Source organism: Ornithorhynchus anatinus, chromosome 9, assembly GCF_004115215.2.
Source record: "Ornithorhynchus anatinus isolate Pmale09 chromosome 9, mOrnAna1.pri.v4, whole genome shotgun sequence".
Taxonomy (NCBI): domain Eukaryota; kingdom Metazoa; phylum Chordata; class Mammalia; order Monotremata; family Ornithorhynchidae; genus Ornithorhynchus; species Ornithorhynchus anatinus.
This window is the reverse complement of record NC_041736.1, coordinates 23,461,780-23,475,478: the sequence shown is the minus strand read 5'-3', so window position 1 is coordinate 23,475,478 and position 13,699 is coordinate 23,461,780. Positions and strand designations below refer to the sequence as shown.

General features: G+C 45.9%; 1 protein-coding gene across 4 annotated transcripts in view; it reads left to right on the top strand.

Moving 5' to 3' along the window:
• NCKAP1 (NCK associated protein 1) overlaps positions 1-13,156 on the top strand; it is a 74,750-nt gene extending 61,594 nt beyond the window's left edge. For all 4 annotated transcript variants that reach the window (XM_029071630.2, XM_029071629.2, XM_029071628.2 and 1 more), the window contains 8 exons: positions 302-395; positions 4,069-4,151; positions 5,060-5,140; positions 6,195-6,288; positions 7,810-7,926; positions 8,648-8,757; positions 10,970-11,059; positions 12,224-13,156. In XM_029071630.2, coding sequence (XP_028927463.1) covers positions 302-395; positions 4,069-4,151; positions 5,060-5,140; positions 6,195-6,288; positions 7,810-7,926; positions 8,648-8,757; positions 10,970-11,059; positions 12,224-12,340 — 786 coding nt within the window. In that variant the 3' untranslated portion in view covers positions 12,341-13,156. The remainder of the gene's footprint in view (positions 1-301; positions 396-4,068; positions 4,152-5,059; positions 5,141-6,194; positions 6,289-7,809; positions 7,927-8,647; positions 8,758-10,969; positions 11,060-12,223) is intronic.
• Positions 13,157-13,699: the final 543 nt, after the last annotated feature.

Sequence of the window (13,699 nt, the reverse complement as noted above, 5' to 3'; positions counted from 1 at the left end):
CTCAGATTGTTTTTCTTGGTTCTTACTCTGTTAAATCCCAGGCATTGATTTCAGGGCTGATTGTGGCGACTCACTGCTTACTTTGGCTGTGTTTCAGTCTATTTCCTCCAATTTGTCTTCGCACAGCAAAGGGAAAACCTAAACCTATATGAAAAATGGAATTGTTTCTTTAGAAAAAAAATAGCGCGAGTGTCTGAGGTATATCGTGAGTTCTGCTTCCCGTTCTTTCCCAAGCCTGCCTCTTCTCATCTTATCGCCATACGGAGATCTGTGCCTGACCGGAGGTCTCGCTTCTTTTCAGAAACTCGTGGTGGAGAACGTGGATGTGCTAACGCAAATGAGGACCAGTTTCGACAAGCCGGACCAGATGGCCGCCCTCTTTAAGAGATTATCCTGTGAGTAACTCACAGTACTGCTCTAAAAGCTGAGATCCCGTGGCAGTGTGCGGTGCTTACTTTTGCCCCTCCATTTATATAAATAGCGAAATGTGAAAAACATTCTTGTTGACCCAAGGAATTAGAAAATATCCCACCGAGCCAGAAGTCCTGTTAGGCTCCAGTCTATCTTTTTTATAATATCCCATTCACGTCAGGATACTGCACTTTTTGGCAAGGGCACGGCAGAAATGAATGGATTACTCCATGTCCTCATCATTCAACTGAGTGCCCGTTATATGCTTTTAAAAATTTCAATGTAGTATTTTTCTCCGTATCTTTGCTGCTCTCTTTTTAAAGGCAAGAAAGAATTAGTAACCCTACATATAGCCTCCCGTTTTCCACTTCGACTTTCTAGCCTCCCTCCTTTAGAAATATTTCAGAGGAGACAATCATGTAGTAGTGGACTTGAGGCAGGGTGGCGTGGTGGAAGGGTGTGACTTGGGGCAAGTCACTTAACCTCTCTGGGCCTCGGTCTCCTCCCCTGCAAAATGAGGACGGTGGCCGCCTCTGCCTACCCTGCGGGATGTCGTGAGGGGGAAATTGAGCTACGTAATGTAAAAGTGCTCTGGGAATAAAGGTGCTACGTGATGGCAAGGAGGAGGTGTTCCTTCTTTTGGGAATTCATATTTTAAAATGAAGAAAAGGTTCCCCGCTGTCCCTCGAGAGGGGTCCCTCGCCTACCCTCTCTAAATCAATTCCCCGTATCACTGCCTCGGGCCTCTCCCACCCCTTCGAAGCCCATGCTCTCCTTCTCTCCCCTTCCCTCGCTCCTGCCTCCAGCCTCTCACTCTCTGTTGCCTTCAGACACGCCCAAGTCTCCCCCGTCCTGGGAAAGCCATCTCGATCCCACAGCCTCATCAGCTGTCGCTCCATTTCCCCACCCCCATCCCATTTCAACCTCCTGGGTTCCAATCCCGGCTCCGCCACTTGGCAGCTGTGGGACTTGGGGCAACTCACCTGACTTCTCTGTATCTTTTACCTTCTTTATAAAACGGGAATTAAGACCGCGAGCCCCCCGTGGGGCAACCTCCTAACCTTGCATCTCCCCCAGCGCTTAGAACAGTGTGTGGCACATAGTAAGCGCTTAACAGATACCATCGTCGTTATTATTATTATTGCTCTTATCATTATGGCTGTGTGCAGAGCACTGTACTAACCGCTTCAGAGAGTACAACAGAGTTGGTGGTCACGTTCCTTGCCCACGGCGAGCTTATAATATAGACAGGTATTACTATTACCACCACCATCCACGATTTAATCACAGTGTAGAAGTTAATGTGTTAGTCTGCCGCCTCCTATCGCAACTTTTTCGTATGAGAATTAAACAGCATCCTTTGTAAATTAAAGGGTCTATTGTGTCCCCCCCACCAACCTCTTCCCCACTGCCCCCTCTCCCATCCCGCTCCAGTCCCCGCCTTCACGCCGGTTTCCTGTGTTCTTTCTCCTTTCAAGACACAGATTCTGTTTTTTTCCCTCCGGCTCTTTCTTTGTTTCCCGCCGGTTGTATTTGTCTCTTCGCTTCCCTTTGTTCACCCTGCTTTTCCTACTCGGTTTCCTTTGTCACCGAACCGTTTGCCTCCCCTGCCTCTTACCCTCCTTTGCACTGTCTCACAAACCGGGCATCCCATGCTGTCCCCGGGGGTGGCAAAATCCCCATCTCTGAGGCCCCTCATCTACTAAATCCCAAATCTAAACAATCCCGTGAAGAAAAAGTCCAAGCGAACACAGGCCCAAGTCCTGACTCTCCCATAGAGTAGAAATCATACCACACTTCAGTCCCTCTGTGGTGCCATTCTGCTTTTTCTTGAGGTCAGAACCAAACAAAATTCTGAATAGAATTTGCCCATATTTCAAACAGAAAACTAGGAGAAGCAGCGTGGCTAATGATGTGTATATATCTATAATTCTAATTATTTATACCGATGCTCTTGTTGCCTGTTTACTTGCTTTGATGTCTGTCTCCCCTCTTCTAGACCGTGAGCCCGTTGTTGGCGGGGTTTGTCTCTCTTTGTTGCTGAATTGTACTTTCCAAGCACTTAATACAGTGCTCTGCACACAGTGAGCGCTCAGTAAATACAATCGAATGAATGAATGCATGGATAGAGCACATGCCTGAGAATCAGGGACCTGGGTTTTTACCCGGCCCCACCGGATGTCTTCTGGGTGACTTTGGGCGAGTCATTTCACTTCTTTGGGCCTCAGTTACCTCATCTGTACAGTGGGGATTAAGAGTGTGAGCCCCATGTGGGACAGAGACCGTGTCCAACCCGATTAACTTGTATCTACCGCAGTGCTTCAGAACAGTACTTGGCATAGAGTAAGCATTTTACAAGTACCATAACTGTTATTATTAATAAACATGACTTCACATTCACTTAACTTACATTTCATCAAAGATAATTGCCACTTATTGTCGGTAGATTCTTACCTTCCTCTCACCTCCGTAAGCAACCACAGGTGTGGAAAACCCAACATAGCCTATGTATTTGAAATAGCTCATGAGCCTTTATGGGCTTTTTAGCAGCAGCTTTTTAAGCCTACAAAGTGTAAAAGCGTGCTACTGAGAAGCCCCAGGTATTGCTTTTAACTAGTTCCATCAAAATCATATGGTTAAGCAATAGGGCACTCAATGTAGTTTCCCACAGGAAATAATGTAAAATGCATCAGGACTCACCCAAGAGCCCCTCCTCCCCACCCCCCAAAAATCAAAGCAAAGAGGAATACATTTTTCAAGTGATTGAAAGGCACAGTAAATAAATATATATGATATGTATAATTAAAACTATTAATCTAGGCAGTGTAAATATGAACTCATAATAAAAGTTTAAAATATGCATTGAAGCACTTAAGTAGAGTGCATGCCCTCACCCAGAGCTCTGCCCAGGTCGATGTGATAGTCCAGATACTCAAACCCGTCAAACTTAACTGCCAGATAGATCCGAGCTGTCGAGATTGGCTGCTGCTTTTTTTTTTTTCTTAAATGGCCTTTGCTAAGCGTTCACTATGTGCCAGCCACCGTAGTAAGCGCTGGGGTAGATACAAATCTGTCAGGCTGGACACAGTCCCTGTCCCACATGGGGCTCACGGTCTTAATCCCCATATTACAGATGAGGTGACTGAGGCCCAGAGAAGTTGTCTTGACTTGCCCCAGGTCACACAGCAGAAGAGTGGCAGAGTCAGGATTAGAACCCACATCCTCCTGACTCCCAGGTGCTCTATCCACTAGGCCACGCTGCTTCTCGGGTGCTACTTAGGGCATCTCACTGCTCCGAGAGTCATCTGATTTCTGTGTGCAGAGCTCCAACTCTTTGTTGCTTCCCAACAGAGTGCCACTGTTACGTTATTGGAGATTTTCTTGAAGGTCGTGATGGACTTGTACTATGTCCCCTTGCTTCAGGGTCAAATATGGCAGCTGATAGGTTACTTCTGCCGCATTTCTCTGAGCCCCAGTGTTTTAAAAAGATAGAATGGAGGATCCCATCCCACAGTCTCTCTCCTTGCAGTGTTTCAGGATGGTAAAGATGACCGGTTTGACTGGGATGTTGAGTTCTGTGATTTCACACGGGCGTTCATACCCAACGCAAAAACAGTAAAGATCCCGTTTATAATTCTTTTTCCTCATGTTTTTTAGCCGTCGACAGCGTTCTGAAGAGGATGACGATAATCGGCGTAATCCTGTCTTTCCGCTCCTTGGCACAGGAGGCACTGAGAGATGTAAGCCACCGACCGTGGAAAGCGCGACCCTAAAACTTCCACTTTTGTTTTTCTAGAAATATTTGCATCCCAAAGATAAAGAGGGCACATCGCATAACCGTGGTTAATGCTCCAGATCGGTTCCTTGAAAATAAGTGTGTTAAAGGAGTGTCAGATGCAGCGTGGTTTCCCCTGGGACATAGTGTTTGAGTTGCATGGATTGCAAACCCCAAAATGCCGAAAGTGGACTAAAGCAATATCAGTATAAAACACAAAAGATCTGGGAACATTATCAAATAGTAAATCTGAACCCTGTGAATATTTTTAATTAGCTTTTTGAACATGAACATGTGTAAACAATTAACTCGGATGTGAAAGATGGCACATTATTTAGTGCTAATTTTGAAATGGGCTCTTTAATCATTCTATCTAAGCAGATCAAAGTACTTCAAAGGTTGAGGAAGAGAGGAAGGGGGCTGTTCAAGCCCATTTAAACTTTTACCTCAGGGTGAGAGGGTGGGAAAGAGCCCAAGAGCAGAATTTAAGAAGAGCTTTATAATGGGGGTGGCTGGATAGAGAATTAAAGTTGATCTTGGGAGTCACTGCTCTGTAAAATAAAGTACCGTATTCAACTAGGACGATTCCAGAGAGCTGTTATTCAAACCTGATCTGGCTGTGGTTGGAATCCGAGGGTTATAATTTGACCGGATGTGTGTCTGTGTTTTTTAACTTTAATAATGTTTAAAACATTTTTCCATTTTGGCAGGCGTAAGCTAAATCTTAAATGCGTTTCATTTCCAAGTGTCTCAATATTTCAGAAAACTGTTTGAAAATGCATAAAGTAAAAATAACTCATGAAAAATGGAGTTAATCCATGGTGCATTTTTGTTAAATGATATGAAAAAGCCCCATTTTATTGCCTCTCTTAGGTCTTATCCTACCACATTCCTTTCCTTGTAAGTTCAATCGAAGACTTTAAGGATCACATTCCAAGGGAGACAGACATGAAGGTAACGCTTTCTCTTTCTCTGATTACCGTTATGAGAAATGCAGACAAAAGTCAGGCCCATTTTGATTGAGTACTTCCAAGTAGAACGCTCTCGATGAAGCCACAGTAAACAGCTGGCCAGCATATTTTGGTTTGGGTAAGCCCTGAAACCAGATTGGGTCAAGCTCCCAAGTCTCTTTCACTTCATAAGCTCCCCGAGGGCAGGGGAAGCGTCTACCAGCTGTTCCGAGTGCGAATGCCCTGTCCCCAGAAGACGGTCGATGAATACCACCGATTGACCGATCTGTTGATTCCTTCTCCTGTCCACCAGTTTCCTTACACTAGGAGCTTGGGAAAGATGGGAGCACAGAGTTGGGAGAAGGTGGAGATCGAGAGTAGAGGAGGATTTGGAAGGAGGGGATAGTTAGGACTCTTCAACCATAAGGGTCTGTGCTCTGCGATGAGTTTCCGGGAGAAAAAGCGTCTTGAGAAATTTTGAGCTCTCTGAAAACGTAAAACCAGTAGCGGGGCACATGGCATTGACCAGTCCTAATACGTGGGTCTGCTTAAAAAGATTTCGTGGCCCTCGAAAGAACTGTCGGTAAAGTCCTGGTCAAGAACTGATACGGATGAATCCAGAAAGATATGGCATCAGAGAGATTACCTCTGCGTTACCCAGATGAGACTGACTTGACTGTAAAGTAAAGGTGAAATAACTTCTCAAATGCCGTTAAATTTTTATTTTATCATTTCATGTCCGATTTCAGTGGTTGGAGAGACAACAGAGTTCAGTAAAAAGTAAAAGAAATAAAAAATTACTCTAGCTCTGTTAGGAATTGTACTCTCTAACTTGTTGGTACTATATCATTATTTTTCTGTTGGAGATCAGTTCCGATCCTGCTGGAAGAGGTGGGATTTTAGGAGAGCTTTCAGGGTCTGGAGAGCCGAGGGGTGGCGGATTTGGTGGGGAGGGAAAGGTCTGAGAGACAAGTGTCGCTAAATCTGCGGTTAGTCAAGAATTTCTCAGGATACGGGATGAAACCTTCCTCACCTTGAAACATTTGTCGCTCTGTCAGGTTGCGATGAACGTGTATGAGTTGTCATCAGCTGCCGGATTGCCTTGTGAGATTGACCCGGCTTTGGTTGTAGCGCTATCCTCCCAAAAATCAGGTGAGAATCCACTGAGGAAGAAACGGCAAGTATTTGGGAAAGGTAGTATTCGTCTCCTGAGTAAGAAATATTTTTTCACAGGGCTGAAAAAACATGCCAAATTTAGGCAGTCCAGTTAGAACCGTTGTTTGGCACTTACTGCTATCAGGATCCTCCATAGCAAAGTGCCTGACCCTCCTTAAATCGCGATTGCCGAGAACAGTTAGAACAACAAATTGCCCAAAGATATTCAGGAACAACACACTCAGAACTGACTTGTTAGGATGTATTGTTAAGTGTTTTCCCTGTTCCTCTGTCTGTACATTTAAATTAAATAAAAGGTTTTCTAGTTCCTAAGAGCAAGAGTGCTTGCCAACCTATCTGAGGAAAGAATTTCTATTTGGAGACAGTTTTTGATAATAATAAGACTAACAACAATAATTATGGTTGACCTAGTAGACAGAGCACGGGCCCCAGAGTCAGAAGGATGTGGGTTCTAATCCTGGTTCCACCAGTTGTCAAGTATGTGACCTTGGGCAAGTCACTTCACTTCTCTGTGCCTCAATTACCTCTGTGCTTCAGTTACCTAAACGAGGATTAAGACTGGGAGCCCCATGTGGGACATGGACTGTGGCCATCCTGATTTTCTTGGTTCTACCCCACCGCTTAGTACAGTGCCTGGCACATAGCGTTACAAATACTATAAAAAGAAAAAAGCTTAACCGCATTCAAGCACTATACTAAGTGTGGGGGTAGATACAAGGTAATCAGGCCTCACATGAGACTAACATAGTCCAAGTAATAATAGTAATTATGGTTTTTTTAGGTGCTTACTATGTGTCAGGCATTGTATTAAGTAGGAGGGAAAACAGCCTTGAAAGTAAAATACTTCAGATCATGTCTTTTCTCTCTCTCCTCCCTCTTCTCTCTTTGCCCCAGAAGAGTGTTTTGCATTTGTAGATGTTCAACAAATATCAATGTTGAAGCTACAGAGAATAGTGGATATCATTATGAATGTTTCCCCTTGCCCCCCGGCCCCCCACGAATTTAAAATCCAGGAAGTGTTCGAAGACCCACTTTATTTTATGTTCAATTCAGAATTCCCTTTATAAGGTTCATGTTAAACAGAATAACATAGCTTGTTTATAGGTTCAGTGGTAGGCTCTGAAAACCCAAGAGTCACTAAAATTCCATACATTTCTCAACTAGGGCAAGATAAGCAAATCCCATTGCTTGCCCTCAGTCTGTATAACTTGTTTGAAAATGTCTTTCTTCAGTTGAAAATGTTTTTAAAGGTAAGCAAATTGTTTCTAGAGCAATGGGTTGTGACAGCCCTCAATCCCATACATTATATTAGGAAAAGTGTAGATTCTTTGAAGTTCTTTCCTTTCCTTTTTCTTCTGCCATATTATGTATTTATTTTTTTTCTTCACGTAATGAGTTGTGTATTGATCTTTTTTAAAAAAAGATTTAAACTTCTAACCAGTGTCTAACATGACAACCTTTTTTTCTATAACCTGATTTTTTTCTTTTTATTCTTAGAAAATATAAGCCCAGAAGAAGAATATAAAATTGCCTGTCTTCTCATGGTCTTCGTGGCAGTGTCTCTGCCAACACTGGCTAGTAATGTCATGTCTCAGTACAGTCCTGCTATCGAAGGTAGGGGTCAAGATATTTCTTCAAGTGTCAGTGAAGAAATGTTGATAATTGATACCTGTATAGACGATTTCTTTAGTGGACCCCGTTTTAGGAAAACAATGTGCTGACGTGAGATTTTCGTAAACCGCACAAGGAAACTACGGTCTTACCGAAGTTAATTTACTGTTGTTTCCACCCCTTAAGGAGTTGAAACAAACATGCTTCGTAGAATTTTCGCTTGTCCTTCTGTTCGTGTGCTGTAATTGGGGGGGCACCATCTACCCTTTACCGTCCACGTACGAGGAGGGATAATGGTGATGCAGATGATTAATTCGAGGACGGTCAGGCCTCCACACCTGTTGACGCTTTGGGAGAAAATGGCTTTAGGATAGTGGAGCCAGAATCTGCAGCCTGTGACAGCCGGAGAGAAAAGTTGGAAGAAAGTCAAATGGGTAGCCATTGAGAGGTTTAAAAAAAAACCTAAAGGCCTCCACTGGTACTGAGACGTTATTGAACTCCAGTGGGTAACCCTCCCTCCTCCCACACGCACACCCGTTTGGATGAATTCTCCCCCTCCCCACAACTCTTTGTAGCTAGTAAATCAATTACAGTGATAACCATTCGTGACGAACTGCTTTGTCTCGCAACTTCTGAAGTAGCATAAAACTCGCCCTACTGAAAGCTACCCCATCTAGGACCGTTTGGTACGGTCCAGCGTAACCGTATTCATGTGCTCTCTTAGGACACTGCAACAACATCCACTGCCTGGCGAAAGCCATCAATCAGATCGCTGCCGCCTTGTTCACGATCCACAAGGGGAGCATCGAGGACCGTCTCAAAGAATTTCTGGCTGTAAGTAGAATTGATCTTCCCAAACCAGCGGCGCTGGAATTCGGCCGAAGAAATGCAACGTCGGCCGTGTGGCCGTGGGCGAGTCACTTCACAGATGAGCGGGCCAGGCGGCATCCGTAGTAACCGGACTCGCCGACGTCTTGAAGGGACGGTTTTCCCAGTGTGTGTTGTAGAGTGCCAGCGGGCGGTCCCTCCCACCCGAGACAGATGTGCTGGCTTCGAGGTCACCGTTGAAGGGTCCCATTGCCCCCGTTCTTCCCGTAAACTGTGAATCCCGTGCACAACGGGGACCGTGGCCAACCCGATTATTTTGTACCTACCCCTGAGCGTAATACGGTGCTCGGCAAGTGACCTTGGGCAAGTCACTTCACTGCTCTGGGCCTCATTTACCTCATCGGTAAAATGGTGACTGAGACTGCGAGCCCCATATGGGACGGGGGTTGCGTCCAACCCGATTTTCTGGTAGCCACCCCAGCGCTTAGTACCGTGCCTGACACAGTGAGCGCTGCTTGAGAAGCAGCGTGGCTCAGTGGAAAGAGCCCGGGCCGGGGAGTCAGAGGTCATGGGTTTGAATCCCAGTTGTGCCACCTGTCAGCTGTGTGACTGTGGGCAAGTCACTTCACTTCTCTGGGCCTCAGTGACCTCATCTGTTAAATGGGGATGAAGACTGTGAGCCTCACGTGGGACAACCTGATGACCCTGTATCTCCCCCAGCGCTTAGAACAGCGCTCTGCACATAGTAAGCACTTAACAAATGCCGACATTATTATTAAGTACCACAGTCGTCATTATTACTGTTGTGATATAGTAAGCGCTTAACAAATATCCCAGTTACTATTCTACCCTGCCGGTGCCCTTTCTCCTCTCTGGAGCTCCCTTCCTTCCAAACCCACCAGACTGCCGCTCGTCTCATCTTCAGAGGCATCCTGGAGTTCCGCCTCCCTTCCTCCCCAGGTCATACCATCCCAACTAGCACCTCGCCACATTTCCACCATTCCACACTTTCATTCATTCATTCAGTAGTATTTATTGAGCGCTTACTATGTGCAGAGCACTGTACTAAGCACTTGGAACGAACAAGTCGGCAACAGATAGAGACAGTCCCCGCCCTCTGACGGGCTTACGGTCTAATCGGGGAGACGGGCAGACAGGAACCATGGCAATAAATAGAGTCAAGGGGGAGAACATCTCATAAAAACAGTGGCAAATAAATAGAATCAGGGTGATGTACATCTCATTAAAATAAATAGGGTGATGAAGATATATACAGTCGAGCGGACGAGTACGGTGCTGAGGGGGTGGGACGGGAGAGGGGGAGGAGGAGAGGGAAAGGGGGGAGAAGAGGGTTTAGCTGCGGAGAGGTGAAGGGGGGTGGTAGAGGGAGCAGAGGGAAAAAGGAGGGGAGCTCAGTCTGGGAAGGCCTTTGCGCACTCACCAGTAACCGTAGCACTTCACTACGGTGAAACTTAAGTGCTCCACCGTCAATCGATCGGTGGTATTTATTGAGCGCTTGCTATGTGCAGAGCGCCGTACTAAGCTCTTGGGAGAGGACGATGCAGCAGAGTTGATAGACGTGTTCCCCGCCCTCAAGGAGCGTTCAGTTTAGAGACCGTACTTCTCTTTTAAGCACTTATTCATCCACCTGTCCTTTTTTCCATTCTCTTTTACCCATTTGAAATTATTTTGCTAGATTGTGAGCTCTTGGATGATCCGGGATTGTGTCTCCTTAGGGCAGCCGTCCTCGCCCGAGCACCAAGCACAGAGTCGCCGCTCAGTAAATATCGTTGCTTAATATCTGAGCTTTGTGTTTTACAAAGCCCCCTGTACCCAGAGCAAACTTGTCCACCAAATTACTCGAGCACTCAGTTTGTAGGTCGGAGGTTTCGCTCCAAGGTATCGATAATAATAATAATGTTGATATTTGTTAAGCGCTTACTATGTGCAGAGCACTGTTCTGAGCGTTGGGGTAGACACGGGGAATCAGGTTGTCCCACGTGGGGCTCACAGTCTTAATCCCCATTTTACAGATGAGGTAACTGAGGCCCAGAGAAGTGAAGTGACTTACCCACAGTCACACAGCTGACAAGTGGCAGAGCCGGGATAAGGCCGTGCTCTTTCCACTGAGCCAAAGTATGAGACGTGACTGAAACACCTTATCGAAATGGACCGCCGAACCGAATCGTCGATCAATTCTAATTCTTTTCTTTTTCAGCTTGCCTCATCGAGTCTACTGAAAATTGGACAGGAGACAGATAAAACTACTACAAGAAACAGGGAATCCGTTTATTTACTACTTGACATGGTGAGCCCCCATCGTTTGTTTCTAACTCCCCCCGGAATGAACACCGAACTAGTCTAGCAGTCGTTCTCGTTAGGAAGGCTAAACTGACTACAGCGGACAGTCGTTTCGGCCTTAGTGTAACGTTTTACTTTTGAGTAGAACGTGATGGAAGACTGGGAAAACGGTGTCATGATGCCTTTTAGCAATGGCGGAAAGTGCTTTACTAGAATGTCGTACTTTCCAAGCGCTTAGTAGAGTGCTCCGCGCACAGTAAGCGCTCAGTAGATACGATGGAATGAATGAATGACTTCACGGGCGTTGTACCGGCAGCTAAAAGTAACTGCCTAATGGTAGGATAGCAGAGAAGCATTGGCTACACACAGTTGTCTGATGTTTTCGAGACCGCAACCATCACAGTGTAGCAGCTTCAAGAAAATCCATCCGCATTTTGACTTCTCGTTTCCACCCGGGCGTCTTGAGCGCTTACTCGTCCACCTGTCCTTTTTTCCATTCTCTTTTACCCATTCGAAATGATTTTGCTAGATCGTAAGCGCTTGGATGATCGGGGATTGTGTCTTCTTCGGGCCGCCGTACTCGCCCACGCTGTTGCCGTGCAGAAACCGCCCCCAGAACGATCGTATTCCTATTTCTGCATGGCTAAAAAATGGGGACAGGTTTTAGAGCGGCAAGTCAGGTGTCTGTGAGTAGCTCTCAACGTGGGACGCCCTGAGAGCAGCACGTGAGCATTCCGCTCTGTAGGCGAGGAGCGTTTTCATCTCGGACTACCACCGAGAGGTTTTCTATAGACGTCCTTCGTTTTCGAAGGAGACCCCGGTGATCGCGGAATTGACTTAGGAGTCCACGCGGGGCTAGAAAGGCCAACGCGAGACCCACGGTCCCGGCCACGTTGTGCGGACAAAAAGGCCACCCCTTAGGGCGGGTGTCACGTTTATAGGGCCCGGAGCCGTCTCTCGGGTTTGCGTCTCGTCCCTTGCAGAGCTTCTTTTCCCCCCTGAGAGAGCCGCTCTCTTCTCCAGAGTGAGAAGCCTCAGCTCCACGCTCGTTGGTACCAGCGGGTTCGCGTTCTTTCCGTTGGCACGGAGCCCCTCCCCACGGATGCCGTGGAAGCAGGCGAACTCAGAAGCCGTCTGACTTCTCTGACGTCTGTGCTCTTTTTTTTTCCAGATTGTGCAGGAATCGCCATTCCTGACCATGGACCTCCTGGAGTCTTGTTTTCCCTACGTATTGCTGAGAAACGCATACCACGCAGTCTACAAGCAAAGCGTCATATCTTCTGCATAAATATCTACTTCTCGAAGACGAGTTTCAGCACGTATTTCCGTTGCCTCGGTTTTACCTGTAAACTGTGGAGCTGTCTTTCTTTATGGCTGACAAATGGTTTTGTGGTTTATAATTTTTTTTTTCATACGGTTGTATTTCCGATCAGTGGTTTCTTAATATGGTTGTATCGCAATATACGCTTGGTTGATTTAGGTTGCACATTCACTGAAATGATTCATTTTCATTTTAGGGCGTCAGGTTTAAAGTCACTTCACAACTACGTGGTCTTTGATATTGGATAATGCAGATCCTACTTGCTTGTTTATTTCAGAGGAGAAATGTACTCAGTGATTATTTTAGATAGTGTTCTAGCTTTCATCTGTGTGTAAATTATTTCATATAGGGAGAGTTCTGATCTGTACCTATCGCTCTTATGGAAAACCAGAATTGGATGTGCGTTTCGGTGAAGTGATGACATTTCTACTTCTCTTCAGTTGGAAACATTTGCCAAACCGAATTCGATGACACTGTAGAACCTTTAAGATGGAAATGTTATGAGGCTGCTAATCATCAGAAGCGGACGGTGCCCCGGTGTTCTTAAACAGCGACAGATGGTTGTTGTTTGTATAAAGTTTAGCGCCTTTTTTTAGACTAACTTCCGTGGTGCCGTGTTGGCATTAGCACTACCATTCTACCCTGCTGTATAATAAACATCCTTACACATCTATCCGACGTTGATACGACGTTAGCCCTTAACCACTTTTTATATGTTTTAAATTTGGGAAATTCGAGTGTACCTTCCATAGCATACAATAAACACTAGACCCTACCACAGGCTGACCCGGTCTCTTTCCTCAATTTTGGAACGTCTCGCATTCTCGTGGTTGGCTCTCCTGCTAGAGGTCTGCATTTCAGTTTTAGCAACTCTGGCGGGAAGAATCCGGCCTTTTTTCCACGCTTTTCATTAACGGGGATTATTGAAACTATGGAACCTAGACCGTCGCTGCTAAGAAGTAGAATCACTACTTTTATTATTGTTCTTATTACGGATCTTTTGAGACCGGAAATGGCCCTCGCAAGTAACTGCGAGGGAATAGTTATGTTCTCTTCAGGTAATAATAATAATAATGTTGGTATTTGTTCAGCGCTTACTATGTGCCGAGCACTGTTCTAAGCGCTTGGGGTAGATATAGGGTTATCAGGTTGTCCCACGTGGGGCTCACTGTCTTCATCCCCATTTTACAGATGAGGTAACTGAGGCCCAGAGAAGTTAAGTGACTTGCCCAAGGTCACACGGCCGACGAGTGGCGGAGCCGGGATTAGAACCCACGACCTCTGACTCCCAAGCCCGGGCTCTTTCCATTGAGCCACGACGTTGTA